The sequence below is a fragment of the Pseudopipra pipra genome, chromosome Z (genome assembly GCF_036250125.1).
Source record: "Pseudopipra pipra isolate bDixPip1 chromosome Z, bDixPip1.hap1, whole genome shotgun sequence".
NCBI lineage: Eukaryota > Metazoa > Chordata > Aves > Passeriformes > Pipridae > Pseudopipra > Pseudopipra pipra.
Genome location: NC_087581.1, coordinates 20,626,564 through 20,646,349, shown reverse-complemented (window position 1 = coordinate 20,646,349; position 19,786 = coordinate 20,626,564). Strand labels below are relative to the sequence as shown.

General features: G+C 37.7%; 2 protein-coding genes and 1 long non-coding RNA gene across 4 annotated transcripts in view; 1 reads left to right on the top strand and 2 right to left on the bottom strand.

Annotated features, from left to right (window-relative positions):
* The window catches only part of JMY (junction mediating and regulatory protein, p53 cofactor), a 69,175-nt gene extending 62,303 nt beyond the window's left edge, over positions 1-6,872 (top strand). Inside the window, exon 11 of the mRNA XM_064642542.1 lies at positions 1,009-6,872. The gene's annotated coding sequence lies outside the window, so the exon portion shown is untranslated. The remainder of the gene's footprint in view (positions 1-1,008) is intronic.
* HOMER1 (homer scaffold protein 1) overlaps positions 1-19,786 on the bottom strand; it is a 137,234-nt gene that overhangs the window by 34,594 nt on the left and 82,854 nt on the right. Inside the window, exon 9 of one of the 2 annotated variants that reach the window (XM_064642547.1) lies at positions 14,014-17,656. The exons of the other annotated variant lie outside the window; for it this stretch is intronic. Within the exon in view, the coding sequence (XP_064498617.1) occupies positions 17,468-17,656 (189 nt within the window). The 3' untranslated portion in view covers positions 14,014-17,467. Of the gene's footprint in view, positions 1-14,013; positions 17,657-19,786 lie in introns of those variants that run through there. 2 annotated transcript variants of the gene reach the window in all.
* Positions 4,205-7,643, bottom strand: LOC135407483 (uncharacterized). The gene is made up of 2 exons (XR_010426888.1): positions 5,982-7,643; positions 4,205-5,497 (listed from the first exon to the last, which is right to left on the bottom strand). It is a non-coding gene; the product is annotated as an uncharacterized LOC135407483 (long non-coding RNA).

The window sequence follows — 19,786 nt, the reverse complement described above, 5'->3', positions numbered from 1 at the left end:
TTTACTATATGGTCATCCATTTAATACTGTGCTTTAAGATTGACCTACTGATTTTTAACTGGTAAGCTCTGCACATGCCAAAAACTAGCACAGAAGTTTTAGATTGAAAACAGTTATACAAAAGTATATTGGCACACGTGTTAAAGTATATTGGCACACGTGTTGTGAACTGTGCTTAATTAGATGTACATTTGTATAGGCTAAATGTAATGCAGTTATTTGCCTTAGGAACGAAGGCTAAATCTGAAACAGTGATGTACATCTATCAAGAGCCAAAAACTGTCTTGAAGCATCTGCAGGGAGTATTAACAGTGCTCCCTGAAGAGGTTTCATTAATTATTGAAGTTTGAAGACAAACTAATAGTAACTAATTCTTGCAGGAGATTTAGTCATCTGTTGTATTACCTACTCTGTAATTTAACTTCTACCTAAAGTTATGACTAACTTCCTTAAAAATAGTTTCTTCCTTACAGACACTCTAAACCACATGCAAAGATGTTGAGGCATTCTGTGTACTGAAATAGCTGAACAAGTAATACAAATATGCAGTGGCTTCTGTGTGAAAAATCCAGGAGATTACTGGTTATCAAAAGCGTCCAAAGCATATACGTATGTGTGTACATAATAGTACACATAAACCACTATAATGCATTAAGAGTACTTCTAAGTAACACAAAATGTGGGTTCCTGTGAGTGATGGACAAAGTAACAGATAACAAGTGAGCTTTTTCTCTCTATAATCTTCTAATTGCAGTATTTTGAGCCTCTTCAAACTCTAATCTGCATTCACTGCCAGTAATACTAGAAGGCAAAAAAAAAAAGACCTGGTCATACTATGTGTGTTCTGGCTCCAGAGTTAGTGTGTCATTACCCTGGGAGCAACGAGAATCTTTGCTCAGTACAACACTGCTCAGTATTGCATGTTAGAATTGCCTGATATGTTGATCAAAGAATATTTGTACAGCTGTTTAGCTTTTCAGATGTTCCTTTTTCTTTTTTTCCAAACAGGTGATTGACAGCCACCGATGTGAGAAAAGAAACCCCAGTTGAAGATTACTTTTCCTCTGCATTTCTGAAAATTCAGAGCCAGCAGTTTTGACCATCAGTTCCACAGGAGGCTTTTTTTGGCAAAGAAAGTCTTTCTTTGACAGATAATTCAGTATGTGGAAAAAATGGCCTGAAATGTTAATTTCAGGTCACTTTTTTCTTTGTTTGTTCAAACAAATCCTGGTTTGGGCAGAAAGCTAAGTTGTTTAGATGTACATTTTATACTATCAAGAATGCCCAATTCTTAAGCACTTTTTATATTTGCGTTAGTAATGTGTGGCCAGGTAAGTGAGGGGGGCATTTTGAGTTGGGTGACTATGTGCTGTTAGAGTAACCTTAGGATTCTAAACCGGCTAGAAAATGTCCCCTTCACTGCACTGAATATCTCATGTGCTTGAAAATTCAAATAAGTGGCTCCTGGCAGAGAAGGTTGCTGTGTAGCAGTGTGATATTCCAGAAAGAACAGAATTTCTAGTTGCACTACAGTAGCTGAAATTCAGTAACATGCAACTGAGACTTTTTTTCTTCTTAGTTCGAAGAATTGTATGTCAGTGTGAAAAGCAACAAGTGACCACAGCACAATGAGAAATAAGAATTGAATTCAGTACATATTCGAGAATGTGTTTGTTTCCATCATGATACATTTAGAAGACATACCGCAGCACCTTTTTAGAAGGTCATTTGTAGTCTGACATCTTTTTAAAGTAGACATTTTCATGCTTTTTTAAAATAATATTTAGCTATGCTGAACCAAGTTAGTTATACTTTTATCATTTGTTATAAGAAGCAATATTTTGTAATTTCATACTTAAAAATATTTTTCTCTTTTAGTTTAAAATGGCTTTTGATTAGTCTAAGCAGCCTTCTTTAAAAAAGATCAAAGCACTTAAATGTACTGATAATTCAGTTGTGAAAATCATGCTTTTCCTGCTGGTTTTCATTATTCCCTTTAGTGGCTGCAGAAATGTTTGTATTTCATACCCAAAAGCCTACTGGCTGAAAACTGGTTCTTTTGATTCTGACTGTTTTATTTGTAAAGGAGGGCTACAACTTCCTCTGCAGTGAATACTTAGAAGTAGTCCTAAACTTCATGACTAATGGCTGCAGGCAGCTACTCTTATGATACCACAGTACCAAGAGGTATGTCAATACAAAGATACAGATAGCCTTGTACCGCTTAAAAACCTCATGTGGTATTAAACTCAGCCCATTACACTTCTAATAAAACTGAATTTTCACTAGAATTTTGTTTTTACTAGTGTAACATACACTGTGTTTGAGAAATACACAGTCCCTGTCCTTTGTGTAGTGTGGTCCATTCACTGTTCCTCTTTTGACAGATAAACTACTATGGGGATTTGGGTTCTTTTAAGTGGAGTTACTCATTGCTGCTGTCATGTAATGGAACATGTACTGTGTTAAAATTTATAACAGGGGATTTCATGTCTTGCCGTTTACTTACAGAAGGAGGAGCAGGAGAACTTACCTTAGCAATAGGCTGTATAACCTAAAGGAACCTCAGCTCTTGGACCCTTCAGTTGTTTTGCTGTGGCTGTCTGAAAATTAAAGCTCTGTCAAACATCTTGAAAGGATTTTCTTAACCATGTTGCCTTACTTATAAAGTTAGTGAACATTCATTTTCAAAGTACCTGCAAGCAGTGTTAATGCAGAGTTGTATTGATTTTTGCTTAATTAGTTGTCAGGTCTCTGTTTTTCGGTCATGACATCAGCTCTGTGAAATACCTGATACTGGCTTTCCACAGGCCTAAAACTACATTGATCTTTTTTTCTTAAACTGCTTCTCTGAACTCTGAGTTACATGGTATGGATGCAAGCTGCCTAATGCTGTGTTCATGCTGCAATAGTAGCAATTTCAAAGTTCAGCATAATCATTTGACACAGCCTATACCATAATCTGTGGTGTATTTTTACTCTATATTTGTTTGTAATTTCAGTCACCACACATTAAAACCAAGGTAATGAAATAAATTTTTGGCTGTAGCACAGAGCAGAACCATGATGTAGAATGGTAATTCACATTATACAATTCATCTGAAACTTAGTGCAAAATTACCAATTGTGAATGAGCAACTTTTATATCTGTTTTTTCTTATTTTTCAGCCTGCAGTTTTATTCCTTGGCGTATGCATATAGGACACTAGTAAAATTCCAAGCCGAGGAAAAATAGTGTAATTTTAAAGTATAGGTGCAGTGGTTCCCTTGCACAGCATTTGTCTGCAGTTTACCACTGTGTTGTGATTTATCTAAATAGCTCCATGCTGTACTGTAGTACAGTTTTCAGATATGTTTGCCATGTAATCTGTCATCTTTGCCTTGAAAAATGTGTGCATGATTGATAAAAAATTACGTTTCATATTTAGCTGAAATCTTAGATTCCTGTAATAGCTTAGTCTGTATAGAAATGGAGTTCTCATATGAGCATGTATTTTATGCGCACACAAAAAGTAGTTGTTATGCTGAGCATAGCAGTATGTATCAGTTCAAAACTGCCATCTTCTGCGTGGAAAGTGAATGTTTGGTTTTTTCCATGTCCTGCTCAAAAAAAAAAAAATAATCCTGAATTTTAATCCTTCATGAGTCACTAGATGTCACAATTTCACATAATTTTCCACTTTGATATAAAAATTGTGCATATGTAGTGTACACAGGCTAATGCATAAAACTTCCATCCTTTGTAATGTGAAATTTTCCAGTTGGATGGCTACAGCACCAAATGGGGAAAGTTTATATTCACAGGAAACTTTTATGGAAATTATGACAGTCCTGCATTGTGGTCGGTTCCTCCATAGCTGAGAAAAGCTGTAATAATTGCGTTGGTCCTTGAGAAATCTTGGCAAGCATCACTAAGAAAAAACACAGAAACATGTGCAAGGAGCCTCCATAAAAAGACCTTTCTGACTATTGGTATTTTTCTTTCATTGTTGTGATTGCATTGTTCCATTGCTAGTTATTTATCTTAGGCAATTTGTCATCTGTTGGGGTTTTTCCATTTTTAGAAGCTTCTTTCTTCTTTCTTTGTTCAAATTAAAACTCTTACTATGGTGTAATTGATCCTGTGAGGTAAGGAGTTGGAATGCATAATGTTTATTGTACAAATGCTTATGTAAGGACTGAAAAATCTTTTTTGAGTGGGAACAAGAAACTAAATACTCAGTTTCTACTAAAATAACCAAAATGTAAACAGCAGTAGTCTTTTGTTCAGAAATGGAATTTTCATCAACAAAAATTTCATGCTCTCATTCACAGAGGTTCCAGATCCTTTACAGTTGACCAATAGTCTTACTCACTTTACTTATTTTCATATGCTAGTTATCTGTCTAGGGTAGATGAAGGCTTTTTTATTTTTCAAGCATCACTTTTGAGTTTTGTTTGTTTGTTTTAAATCTGACAGTCTGCATCCTACACGAGACACTTGTAAAATAAATTAGTATGATTATATATTGTGTTCTTTTGTGACTGCATTGGGGATAGAACTTAACATACTTCACTATATTATTTGTAAAGAATCATTTTGAGTATGAGCACTATATTCTGTACTGTTTAATATTAAAGTAATGACAGATGCATTATTGAAGATGCAACTTACTGAGGAAGCAGAAACATTATTGGTTAATGTTACCCTTGTTCCATTTGTTGCACTGAATTTCAAGAGTGTAATTTGTAAATCAAGTTCGCTTATGCGTGTAATCAGATTTTATTTTCATTGTAATGCTTATGTAATAAATTACCTGCATATATTTCTGGTAACAATTCCATAAGCATGGACAATACGTTGTTATGTTTCTCACTACAGAATTAATGTTAAGAACAAGCAAAGCTTCTTGCAAAGAAAAGGAGTAACAGAAGCACCTTACTGGGAGAGTTTGTTGCATGATTTCACTGCTCTGGGAGCTGACAGACAGTAGATCATCTTAAACTTGACTGCAAATTGCAAATTTGGTGTAATAAGCACATTGACATATTGCTATTAATGCTATCAACAGCAATGGCTATTTTTAACCTACACATATACTGTAATTTAAATTTTCCTACAAAATAAATTTATATTTAATTGACGCCTAATACAATAAATACTTAAATACTTAAAATTAGAATTTTTAGGAGGGTCAAGGGAGGGAGGGCATGCCAGTATATTTGTAGGAGGGATGTTGCATATATAGGTCTTTGTACTTCCTGTTCAGTTTGACTGTTAGCCCAAAACTCACAGCTCTGACTGTGGTGAATCTGCAACCTGACATCTATATATTTTTGTTGTGATTCAGGTCTTCTATGTTCTGTGGCCCAGAGCTTCAGAATTTGACAGAAGTGGTCATCTTTTCCATTCTCAAATGTGAATGCTCTGTACCTCTATCATGGGAAATGACCAAGCAATGAATTTTACTCTGCTGAGTTTCTAATATTAACGTAGAGCATTATTTAAAGCTGTTATCTAAGGCTGTGTGGTAGTTTGGGCTAGGCCTTCCTTGGTGACCAGTTTGTAACCAAGGAAGGGTCCAGATTTACCCAGTATTCCCTACAATTTTTACGTAAGCCAGATTATAAGAAGAAAGGAGGAGAGGCCTTCGCTCTCTTTCCTTCCGGCGGCTTGGAGGTGCAGGTTCCCTGCTGTCGGGTCTGCCGTGTTGGGGAGCGAGGCCTGGTTAGGCCTTGTCGACCTTGGGAGACGGAGGTTGCCGGCGATCAGTCCAGAGCGACTTTCTGTTGTCCCAAGGAAAGTGAGATATTTTCCTTGCTAATTCTTTAGTGGCCCAAGATCTAGTAACTAAATCAGGATATATATATATATATATATGTATATGTGTATATATACGTGCAGGATGTAGGTGAACGTGAGATATAGGTGTTACGTAAAAATAGTATGGAATAAGGGGTGGAGAAAAACTGGTCACCAAGGAAGGCCTAGCCCAAACCACCACAGGCTGTTAACCAGAAGTGTGTCCATTGGAAACAAGCAAAAAAAGATGATCACTGTTTTGGTGCATAAAGTCCAAACTCTGCAGAGATTTTTAGTCCAGTCTGTTGCCTATCCCGTAATAAGTTTGCTGTAGACTGGCTTGATTTTCAGATTACAAACTTATTTTTGATTTCTGAATTGGGAAATAGGTGTTGGACATTGGGGATATTCACTTAACATCTCCCAGCATGGTGTTGCAGTTGCCATATATTTTGAATTTCATCTTAATGTATAAAAAATGTATCATCATAAAAGGAAAGCTTAAGAATTACAAATGGCTGCAAGTTGTCTTGCATGAATGAAGCCAGTGAAGCTTAGTGAAACTAACTTCTTTGTTAAGCCTGTTGAATAAATAAGAAATAATCTAAAGAAAATAAATTTTCCATTCACTAGCTTTGTGCAATATTATTATTAGACTCAGACACTACTAGCACATTGTGCTTGGCTTTAAGAAAGTTCTTTAACTCCATTATATTCAAAAGGACATATTAAAATCATATTTTATTGTAAACAATTCTGCAAATTTACTATGCCTGAAAATGCTCAAAGTTATAAAGTGTTAAGCACAAGTATGTTTTAAAAAAAAGGTTAAAAACTAAACAGACATTTCTAGCAATACCTAAAACCTAAAAACTGTCTGCTTTTTGGTCTTTTTTTTTTTAGTGCAGCTTTTCAGCAACGCAAGTTTATTTCTGTGTATCTCATGTTTTTTTATTATCATGATTCAGAAATATAAACCTGTACGCAAAGTACTGCATTCACCTTATTGTACATGCAATGTAACATCATACTCACAGTTTTGGTGCTTTAAAATTATTCCTTTTTTCTTTATTAAAAGATATTTATTTGACCACTGTCTTGGTTTTACCTTTGACTATGTACCAACATTAAAAGAAATATTTTTAGCATAGTTTGGTCCCCACCAAAAAAAAAAATTTAAATCTGATTCATTTCAGTTCCCTTTGTTACTCTTTTAACTCCTCAAGCTGCCTGTTATTGCTTAATGGCAGGTGGTTGTGTCTAAGCTATGTTGCAACAGGGAATAATATATTTAGGTAACATCTTTCTAAATGGAGTCACATGAACAGTTGAGGTATTATAGAAGAAACTTGCTCTTAAATATTGCAGAATAGTTGTGCTTAAATACAAGTCACACCCACTTTCCATCTCTTAATCAAAAGACAAACACTATGAAAAAACGGAAAAGTTTAAATCCAGAAATGGTAAGAGCTTTAGTTCCCTTATTACACTTACCGTGTCCCAAACTAGAGTTCCTAGATGTCTGTGGGTAAGTTTTTCTGTTTTTTTCCTATAGTCATTTTATGTTGTTATTTATGTAAACATAAATCTTATGAAAGAGATATGTTTGTATTGTGTCTCCTTTCCCTTTGGCTTCTGTGTTTGTGGTGCAGTGCAGGTGGGTTTTATGTCCAGGTGGTCCCTTAACATGAGGAAGATAAAAAAATGAGTGTATTCCTAGAACAGGAAATTTTTAATGCAGTTACAATCCTGAGAAAACAAGAAAAAGGCTAGACATTTCTAAGAGCAATTTGAAACAAAGGTGGTATTTGCACTATAAATCTACACTGCAAAGTGTCTTAAACAAAATTCAAGGCCTGTCTGGCTTGAACATAGAACAAGTAGGAAATGTGCTTTGAAATAAGCAAGTAGTTGCTGACTTAAGAAAGAAGAGAGTTGTATTTGTATCCGAGTTCTGTTCCTCTTGGTCTGGCTGTGCCCTCAGCAGTGTGTGACTGTGGTGTGGGGGCCTGAGCAGGACAGACAGATGTACCATCAACTGGTGTCTGCTTTGGCATTGGCTTCAGTGGATAAGTAGATGCTTTTATATGACTCATGTGGTTATCCCTATGGGTTGATAGTGTATTTAATGCCTGCATCAGAATTGCAGATTACTGAATATATCTGTAGGCACACTTGGAAGGCACTACTATGCTATGCAGAATAAGGCCTAAATGTTTGTACAACACATAGAAGATGGAAGATACATAGAACCATCCTTTATTTTTTTTCTGTTCATTACATGTCAGGTGTAAAGCAAAGGTACATTGTAAATAATATTCACTGGGCCACAGTGCCTCTGAAACTTGTAGAAATAAAACCGCTCTTTCTCAAAGGAACCAGTGATATGCAGGGTTTGTTTCATTTCCACCACTGACTACTTAACAGAGGCAATACAGACAAGGGAGAGAAGTAAAAATGGAAAGCGAATTTGTCAGATCTCCTAAAACCAATAAACCTTTCTCAGCAGTTCTTACTATTGCTTCCCATAATACCGAGAAGTCCCTTTTATAGGCTTCATTCTTCCTGCCACAAGGGAATCCTAGAATCATAGACTTTTGCAGTATCTCTGAATCTCCAGATCACCAAGCCACCAGTGTGTCACTGCCTGAACTTAGTGCGCATGTCACAGATCGCAGTGTCTGAGTCTAGTGTTACAGAGTTTTGCCACTGTAAGGTGGCAAAGGTAAGAACCTTTTGGGAGTGAGGGTTATAATTAAGGATAAAATGGCCTCTGTAAACTTTAGATGTACCATGTCAGTCGTTCAACTGTTCAAAGCATCACTTTGTTAACATGAGCTGCCCTACAGCAGAAAACCATCCCAGAGGTTTTACCAGGAAGCTTAAGCATCATTGCCATATAACCTACCTTACAGAAGTGCTGCAAGTTTGTGTCCAACTCTCCACCCTGCAGAATTGTTCCCATGGAGATGCCTTCCTGCCCTTTCCCCCTTTGCACCAAGATTCTCAGTCTCTCTTACTTTCTCTAAACTTTATGTAAATCTTCACCACAGTCATGCTCACTTTCATTAGCTCAAAGACAGCATACCTCCCTTGAAATGTTGCCTCCACAGCAAGGGCTGATGGATAAAAATGGGCAGAGAATATTATCTGTGCCGTTAAAGCTGGTGCCTGTCTGTGTTGGTGCTGGGGTTCACTTATTGTTCATCAACCAAAACTCTGGGAAAAAAAAACCCAAAACAAAAATTACATTTAAGTTCACTCTATCTGCTGCCTTACCCTTTATTCCTACTGTAGTAGTGTGCTGCCTGTGGGATGTTTGTTGGAGATACTTGTGCCACAGGCAAATCACCTGTATTGCCTTCTTGTCACCCTTTCTCCTCACCATGGAAGACAGCAGACTTTCTGACTTCTCTGGGACATCTCACTACCACCCCATATTGCTTATATAAGGCCAAGCACATTGATGGTCTTTCAAACAAAAGTCACTGTTTACTTCATTCTTTTATCTTAACAACTTTTCTAATTGGCATCACCCTCCCTCTGTACATTACTGTTTATTGAAGAATCATGCAATTCATACAAAACACTTGGATTAACTATACTTTTTGTTCCTCAGTACTTTATTTTAATCCCATTAAATTTCAGTAAGAATGTAACTGAGCTCTTAGCATACAAAATCATCAGTGCATGCTCAAACTGCCATGCATGTTAAATGCACAATTTAAACAACACAACAGACGTTTTATGAATCAACTTCATTTGAAGCATCATAAAGTGATGGCCTTTTTCCCCCCCACACTCCCTTGCTGTGAGTAAAATAACTGTTGGAGTGGAGAGAGTCCTGCAAAAACAATTTGACATTGCAAACTGCTCTTGGTTTCTAATGACGTGTTAAAAAAAAAGGAATTGGCATTAAAAAATAAAATTAATATAGCTAAAAAAAAATGACAAATCCTATACTTTTGTTGCTGAGCCATATGTACCTTTGTCATTCCTGTAGTGGTTTCCTAAAGGTTTCTACTGCTGGAAGATCACACTTGAGTGATCCATTGAAGTGCCTACTGGTTGAGGGCTTCTCTTAATAGCAAACTTAGATGAAAGCTAAGGTCATTACCTCCCCTCTTGTCCAGCACCACTGCATGAGCAAATTATTTCCACCCACTCTGCAACAGCATTTTATATGGCCCGTCATGCATGCCCTGCCTTACTGTTATTCAGCTTTAACTCAAACTGTGCTCAGTGGGTCAGGCTGTTGGCTTTTGTTGGTCTGGCCATTCCTCCGGTGCCTGTGGCTTGCAGCCAGGGTCAAGAAAAGCTGAGTGACACTTTTACCATGTCTACTTTCATTAATCCATTCTGGGAAGAGATGGAAGGAGTGCAGGAATTGTCCTCAGTAAGACAGCATTAGTGAACTATGCTTGACTGATAGAGCAAACCTCTGTTCAGGAGATTAGGTTTGTTACTCTTAAAAAAAAAAAAGAAAGGTATCTATGTGGGCTGTGTTTTCTGGGAGAACATGAGCCACACATTGCCTATGAGGATGCTTTGCTTAGATTTGTGTACAAATTAACATATATTACATCTAAAACACATTTAAATACTCAAAAGCAGTTACAGTTGCAAGTAAATGCTCTGTCCTATTTTGCAGAAGTCTTCAGCTTTTAATCTCAATTTGCAATAACAACCTTTGAACAGAAACTCTGTGTCCCAGCCAGCATTTGTTGAGACTGCACTATCAGCCTTCTGGGATAAACCTCAGTTGTGCTCCCAGCCATCAGCTGCCCAAGAGAACTCAAGACTTCTAGCCTTTTGAGGCCCAGAGGATCAAATCTGCTGCAGTCCTTGGTGGATACTCATAGTTGCAGGGATGCTTCTGAATAAGAAAGTGTGTGGTACTGTCAGTACCAGGCTGGCTAAGCAACTGAATGCAAAATTTAGCTTCTGCTCCTTTTGGAGCTCACCCAGGGGAAGGAGCTTAGCTGTTTCCCAAGAGGACACTACAGTGTTTTCTGTTAAGCCATCAACATGTCATTGCAATGGCAAGTCATGGAGTTTCATTTAAAAAAACCAAAAAAAAACCCCAAACTAAAAACAACTTAGCCTGAAATATTTTAAATTACAGTTTCTTCACTTAAATCTGTCAAGACCTTCCAGCCAATGAAGGCCCGATCCCTTGACACACCACTCTGACCAGCTATTTTCCAAGTAGCTACATGCCAGCATTTATGCCACCTAAGATCCAGCACTGTGCTCGTGGGGGTCAGGGAGGTCAGCTCACAACTGCCTCTATAGCAGCCCCCTCTTCTGGTACAGTGCCTCAAAAAAGAGACTTGAAACGTCACAGCAAATTCCACAGCCACCTAGTAGCTCCTCCCGAGCTGTAAAACCAGCCTCAAAGGCTGTGAAACTGTTTGATCTTGTCCTCCAATAAAACCCTTCTCACTGCTGGGGTTACGGAGGCGATTGCATGTCCAAACATTCCGGCAGTTCCTAGTGGGGTTGTTTGCTCAGCCACAGAGCTGACTAATGCTGTACTCTGTGAGGCCTTACTTCCTTATGGATTTTAGAATACCTATGTCCAGTTCAGTACTGCAATTTGGCCCAAGCGTCAAAATTCCCTTAAAAGTCTCAGAGCTTAGAGCAGTGTTTGCCACTTGCCCAACCTGCCAGTCTGGACTAAGTCCTGTAGCAAGATTTCCCTGTGACTCAGGCGCACTGCAGCAGTTGCACAGAAACCTGCTCTCATCTTTGTACTGGTTCTCTCACGGAGGTTTCCAGTGTTGCTATAATTCATTTGCAAAAGACCTGTCCCCTGTCCTAGCTGATGACAGAAATCCTTTGGCTTGATGGGAACTTTTGCTGCCAGGCATAGGATCTCTTTGTTTTAGCAGGAAGATCAGTTCAGTTTCTTCTGAAAACAGCCTGCCAATCCTAACATATTCCTGTATTTTGACTTGAGGAGTTACACATGCCTTATAGGGAAGTTCTATTTGTGCAATGCAGTCATCATCAATAAAGAGCATACAAACTCCTGTCTTCTGAAAATACTTGCATTGCTGTCTTTTAGACAGCTCTGATTCAAAATACGTCCTCGTGATGTGTTTCAGTAATGCTTGTTTAGAGCATCTGTGAGGTTTTCTCACTGCTTCTTCTCTTGGCATGTTTGATCATTGATCATTTAACAAAATAAAGCCAGACTCAGAGAATTTCATATGTCTTGTTCCCTCTCTGAAAATATTAACCTTGCAAATATCTGCATGACCCTATTTAAATCCATACACACAGATTATATTTGCACATACCTTGTCAGTGTAGCTCTTCCTCTCCCCTTAGCACCTGGATGCATGTATTGTTTGTGAAAGTCCTTGTTTCTGCCTCTGTCTTGATCTACTGGGAAAAAAAATCCCTCCTCTTCAAGAATTACTGCAGTCACAGAAATGCAAGTTGTCTTCCAAGAAAATGTCTAGGTTGCTACTCTCAATCTAATGAAAGCAAAAGTGGCTGACACACTGCTGGATCCATGCAGTGAGATGAGGCTCAGATAAGAGCAGATGAGAATCCCCAGAGCAGGGGTGGACAAAGTTGGAAACTACTTTGAAGTTAAAGAAAGAAAAACCCTAAAACCCAGCTCAGAATTCTATTACACAAACACCACTGGTGATAGGAACTGATGGCAGGAAAAAACAGGGAGCATCATCAACCACTACCAATGGCTAAAACTGGTACCAAACCTCTAGAGCTGTGAAGGTAAAAGACTGAAAGGACATGGGGTTTGCAGACTGTCAGGACTTCAGCTGTGTTCATGAAACACACCCCCAGTGCTGACCTTGAGAAGCCTATAGCAATCAGAGCAGAGTTTTGGCAGGCCAGGTGTGCTCAATGTCAGCATGATGTGAACACCTAGGAAAGTGAGATCCTTTCAGGTGGTTTGTCCTTCCCTAATCCAAACCATTCTTGCCTATTTTACAGCTACACAAAGGTTCCGCACTAAGAAATCTTTTTGAAATCTGCGTTTCCCCCTCCCCCGCCCCAAATTGAAACCATTTTTGATAGTCACTCTCCTTCCCATGCCTTTATCTGAAAGTGATAAAGCCTGCCAGATGTATTGTTGCATCTGAGCTCTGCTTGTGCAAGACTCAGCAATGAGGGAAAAAAATGGGTATATTGTGTTTCTTTGGTCCTACAATGAGCTGCCAGCAGTGCAGAAGCAGTTCTGGCGACTGCAGGTCCCTGAGAGGTTTTGGCAGGCAAGCTATGAGACCCCATATGGTGTGAAAACCCACTTCTGTCTACAGTATCTAGAGGTATTGCGATATTTACACTCACAGCTGCTTTCTGGCTAGATTGCATGGCCAGAACAGTGGACATGAGCTGAACTGATTCCAGGATCTAACAAAAAACTCTGCTCATTGTTCCAAAACATTTAGCGTAATAGGGAAAATTAATCCTACTTGTCTGAAGTAAGTGGAGTACAACGAGGAACTAAGGCTACTCAGCAAAACCAGAGATTTTAAATAACGTTATTTAGTGATATGCTCTCTGCTCAGCACCGTTCAGAGGTAGTGCACATATGCAGCATTACTAAGAAAATGTAAACAAGACAATTGAACATTGCTTTGCAGAGTCAGGTCCATTTCCTGAAAAAAACCCTTAACGTATAGGTGTCCACTTAACTGGCAGTTATGTCCAGTTACTGAGACTGAACTACGCATATTTGGATAGAGTTTCTTGACGGTCCTTTTTTAATTGTATTTTGACATCCAGACCTAATCTCTATTTAGATTTATCTTTGGCCTCATGATCCAAGATTTCTGCAATCAACCAAGTTCAGTGTTTTTACTGATATCCACAGTACCGATATCCACAGAGAGTGATGGTCTGCAAGAGTTTTCCATTCCTCTCTCCATGTGGTAATTCTGAAGAATAGATTTGATTTTTGAATGCAGTGTACGCAGAGCGCTGTTCAGCAGCCACTTCAGTACAGAATATATAAGATGATATAGAATGAATTGAGATTTAGCCTCTTATTGAAGGTAAACCTGAATGTCATCTCTAACGGGTAGAGAAAAATGAACAGAAATCAGAAACCTTTCACAACTGACAACTGAAGACACATCCCAAAATATTAACCTTTAATTGATGCACTGTTCATTCTTGCAGGGTTTTCTTTAAAGGAATTATCCTGGGAATGCCACCGATAGCATTAAACAATTCTTATTTGTGTAACATCTGGTTTAGCCCTTTATTTATTTATTTATATTTTACCTGAAAATGTATTTTCTTAGAGACCTTTAACAGCATTTCTGCATTAGCAGTTCATTTTTTTCTCCTCTTTCCTGGATATACTGGCCAGGAAAAGGAACTCCCAGTCTGTAACAAACAGTTTAATTCATAGGTTTTACTTTGTCCACATATAAAAATGCAATTTCTGGATCATTGAGACATATGGATTATGAACAAGACACTCCAAAAACTAGCTATCCAGACGGGGATATACTTACAAAAATCTTTTATGTCAAAGTCAGGATTTCACAACATAACACGCTAATGCAAAATCCAGTAGCACCTGAAAGATTAAGGTAGCTGCTGCAATCACTTGCACATACTTGAAAAGATTTAAGAAGAAAAAAGAAAAAAGAGTAAAAGTACATTCTCCAGAGAACAGCAAGTGTATTTCAAAATAAAAAACTGTGGGTTTGATTTTTTTCTCATTTTTTCCTCTTTTTTTCTTTTCCTTTTTTTAATTTATTTATTTTTATTATTATTATTTCTGTATTTCTGTGAGGCTTATGGTAATTCTTTTTGCTTTGTTTTTTTTACAAGACTGTAGTTGCCATGTAACAAGTTATACACAAAGTGACTGCTCTCCCCTCCAGTGCAAGTTCACGGTCATGTTTTCAGGCTATTGTACTGGACACTGTTCTTGTATACATATTCCCATAGTTTCATCAAAGATAGATACAATGTGCAGTACCTGTCTCACAGACAGTAATGCTTTAAACCAGAAAATTTTTATCTTAAAACAGAAGTGGAGAGGCTACAGTAGGTATAGCCACCTAAGCATAAACTTTAGATCACAATTTCTAAACACTTGCCTACTGTACATAAGCATTAAAAATAGTCTTAGACATAGGATTTTATTTATATGTGCACGTATGTCCACCTTATCCCATATTTATGTTTGGCAACTGTTTGGGAATTCAAAGGTGCAGCCCTCAGCAATTGTATTATTAAAAAAAAAAAGAAATGAAGCATATCTAGTCTATGAGAAAAGAAATTCTCAAATATCAATTTCCAATTTTAAATTTAATTTCAATAGGAAAATATTAAAAATGTGCACATCTAAATTTTTCCATGTTTTGTATATACATATGTGTGTGTACTTATACATAGAAATGCTCATGTACCACACATATTCACAAAATTTAAGTGGAAATATTTCAGTCCACTCTTTCCCCACACATATGACATCATATCTTTAAAAATGTCAATAATAATATCATTAAAAATAATATTACATTTATTCCATCATTAGCTTTTTATTCTTTCTTCATCCTTATTATGTCCACTGAGCATTAGCAGGCCAAATTCTCCTTGCACTTCCACAGATGTTATGCCAACGGAATGTTGCTGACATCACATCAAGGACATATGGTTTACAGCAGCACAAGTGACAGGAGAATCAGGCCCAAATATCCCCAGGAAAATTAAAAACTGGCTGTATCTGCTCATCTGGACCTGATGAAGATATACACACCACTGTCTAAAATCCCCTGAATGAAAAAACACATAGTTCACCACAAAGTTTTCAACCAGTAGCACAATGAAACAAGCTCCCCCCACCCCTTTAATAAATGTGAGAAAATACCCTAAAAAATATGGAGAAAGCGTAAACATTGTGTATATTACATACCATATAATACATGACAGTTTAGCATTTGACCTAAGCCACTTCCCTGACTAGTCAGGGGAGACCTGAAAAATCACTGGTAAATGAAAAAAAAGGTATTTTAGAAATAAAGCATGTCTTTCCAATATAAATGACAACCCGTGTGTATTATATGGTATATACACACAGTACACACATGAAAACAAACTTATCTTTTCTAGTTTTGAATATCAGTCTCTAAGTGAAGAAAACTGTGTTGTACAAAGCAGCTAGACTTCATGTTTAACATTCAAATTAATTTGGGGAGCAAACAAGGGTTCGTGCATCTTTCGACTCTGAAGTCTGGCACTCGCTCATCCATTTTAAAAAAGCCCTCTTCAATATTACAAGCAAATTATGGCAAGAATGCACTGTGATGCAAGACACATGACACTTGGCTTACCTTTCAAAGAGTTAGGTTTTTTTAAAATAAATCTATTATATAAAGAAATGTGTGTTTGCCAAAAGTCTGTTAAAATTACATCAAAACAACTTTAAAACCTGCTCATGGAGGGTAATTGAATTCAATTTTCTGTTTTTAAACGCTTAATTAATAGTTCAGAATATTGCCTGGTATAGTTTTGATAAAGATGTGATATGAAGACCCATAAAAGAGTAAATATGTCTTCAATTCAATTTGCTATGATAACAAAACTTCAAGAAACAGCCTTCTTGTCTAGACAAGTTCAGTGTATGAGCAATCCCTTGCAAGAGCTCTATGCCCTTAGTGCAATCTGTAACAAAACAGTGCTCCCCATAAGTCATTATTCACAGAACCTGAATTTCATGTGACATTCTGAAAAAGCCTCCCGCAGAGCAGGTTAACAGTTAATCGAACATTCAATATATGTATCAAGGCCAGAAAACAAACAACTGGCCATTCCTTGTTATCTGTGCAGGTCAAATTTAAAATTTTGAATTTACATTTAAAATTCTCAGGGGGTTTGGGGCTTTTTTTTCCCTAGGGGACTCACCTTCCATCATTGATTGGCTTAAAAATATAGTTAAGTGGAAGATACTATCTCACTGTAATTACATAGAATTCATATGAAAAAGTAAACCTTACATTGGACAATATTGTAGAACACCAGAGTAGCTCCATAAAGAAATACTGTATCTTCCATTATATATATATATATATAAAAAAATCAAAAACCAACCAACCAAACAACCAAAAAAACCCAAAAAAAGAAGAATTTTATACAAGCAGTTATAGTAAATCTGTTTCAATTAAAGATGCAACTCTCTCTCATTCCTGGCAAAAATAAATTGGTACCGGCACTGCTTCTCCACAGTGCAACATACCCTGAGAAATTATTATGAACAACAAAATACAGGGCTGTCATCACTAAGTTCTTGCACAAAACACAGCAATTAAATATCTTAAATAAATAAAACAGCAGAAAACCTCTATTGTATCTATCACAAAAAGGGGATGTGACTTGGGACACTGCTAGTTCTTCCATCACTGATAATTAGAAAAGGATTGCATTCAATTATTATTAATATCTTTCAAGTTATTTGTGGCCAATAATGTACAAGGAGGTAATTTGTAATTCAAGTTTTTTTGTTTCTTATTTTTTTCTTCAACAAGCTGAGTTCTAAATTTTACATTGAAATACAACTGAAATTTAAAACAATCCCTCTCAGAGGAGCATTTTCTAAATTTGTGCAACTTTGATGCAGAGCCCAACACAGTCCTATGAAGAGAGACAGTGCATCTTTAAGCTGATTGGCACTGAAATCCCCTTTTCTTAACTGCATTCTATTAGCTTGGCCAAGTTATCTCGTAATTCTGTTAGTTCAAATATTTTTCCATCAAGAATTTCTAAAAGTGTCTTCAAGTTATTGCGAAAAGCTTCTTGCTCATTCTGACTTTTCTCCAGACGTTGCTCTAGATCAGACAGCTGGCCTTCCAGGTCTTTGTTTCGAATTTCTACTTCCTTCAGAAAAAATACATAACATGTTAATGTCTTGTCTGCAAACAGAAAGCAGTCTAACCTCCTGCTGGTACTTGTGTGCTATTTTTGTCAACTGCTTTTTAAAACAATTTATGACCCTTTACAATTTCCACTAAGCCAAAATCAGAACATGAATTGTTATTGTGATTCCATATGTACTGCTACTTCCTGATCTTTTTCCATAACTGTCTGAAAGACAGAAACTTTGGGAGAGGGACAAAATTTAGTCAGTGAACAAATTATACACTTACTTCTATCATTGAGAAATTTACCACCTAAGAAAAACAGCTTCTCAGAAGTTTACTTAAGTTCAAATATACCCTGATTTAGAGCATGAATCAAGGACATGGTCTCCATGAAATGTTCTCATGGAGAAACCCATCCAGAACACTAGTTAGGAGGAGTACCTTACAGGCCTTTGCACTCTGAAAATTAAGACAGGAACATAACCTACCAAGACTGATGTCAAGGTGACATTGACTGTAACAAATGTAAACCAGAAAGCATAAGCACATCTTGCCTCACTGCACAGTGCCCTGGAGCACCCACCTGCAAGCCCCACAACAGCACAGCTGTGGCAGCAGCAACAGCAGGAGAGCCAACACTGCTCTATGGACAAGTAATTCCCACACAGTGAGTGGAAAGATGAGGGGGGCAGCATGTTAGACACAGTCAAGGGGATCTGACCCTGAGCAAGCTCAGCTCTCATTCACAAGCAGAAACCCCTGGCATCAGCCTACTGGGACTCCTTGTGCTCCAGCTTGCACCTGACAGGGTAGGGAGGTCGCGGATGCTCAGCCCTGTGCAAACCAGATGCCTTCTCTTTGATCAAATTACTAATGTAGCAGTCATGTGGGTCTAGAATAGCATATTGTTCTTTGTTCCATTCATTGCACACCTCATAAATTCATGCTCCCACAGCATGAGCAACTCCTCTTTCAGCCCTCCAACTCTCCCACTGTATTTGCTGTAATTCTTCTGTCTCCTCTAAAGCTAAGAAATATATTGATATTTATATTGGAGAAATATCAGATAACCATAGGACATAACAACCTGACTTAATACAGAAAATATATTTGGGCATTCAAGAGTAACAGGTATAAAACAGCAGCCCTGTGTCAAAGGCCATGGCTTGAGAAAGGTTTCCACTTGTGAGGCGTTTGATGGCAAAGTTGATTGGGTGCTGCATTCCTGGCCAGAGGAGGGATGGGGTGATGTGGCCAGTGCTCACTTTCAGCTCCCAACCCCAGCAGTAGGTGCAGGTGAAGAAGACAGAACATCAGGACCATCACTGATTTATAATTGTGGCTGCTTGCGAAGCCAAGGGTTACATCCAAGCCAAACTGAATACATCCCTTAGTTCTTGTTTGTAAATGAGCAAGTTAAAAACTATGGAGTTTTGGGCACTGGTCTTGATAGCACAGCTGAGAGCAGGAATCACCCTTCGCTGCCAGGACTAAGAGAAGAATTAACCTATTTAGCACTGAACAATATTGTTGCTAAAGCACTAAAAGAAGCTAACTGAAAAGAGTATTTGTAGAAATTATATAAATAAAAAACATACATGCTTGTGTAGTGATTAGCTACTCCACTCCTGCTACAAATGAAGAAGCCAAGTGGTTATAAGACAGTCACACCATACAAAGGCTCTCCTTCATTGGCCTGCTCCTGCCTTCCAAGCTGAGTACTTACAAGTATTACCTGGTGTAGTGACTGCACAGGCTCAAGACCCTCTGAGGCCAACTAATTGTAGTATAGGACAAAAAGGAAAATCCAAGGTATTCTCAGCTCTGCCAGAATGATACAGTCCTTTCCTTTCTTTAGTTCAGAGAAAACTGACTGCTGCTTTTCAGTATCTGTTCATGTGTCCTGCTTCTCCTATCACTGTTCCTCTTCTCACCAAATCTGTGTGCTCTGGGAAGTCTCCTTGCCACTGCTCTTACCCCAGAGGTAATTAATTTCTGCAAGCAGGCAAGCAGGAACAAATTCATGGATATATATAGGGCTTTATATTCTGATATCTAGGCCAGAATAGAACATCCTGTTGGCCTGTAACTAGCACTGAAAATCATCTTTCAGGTCCTCCTCGGACAGTCTTAAATTGAAATATGC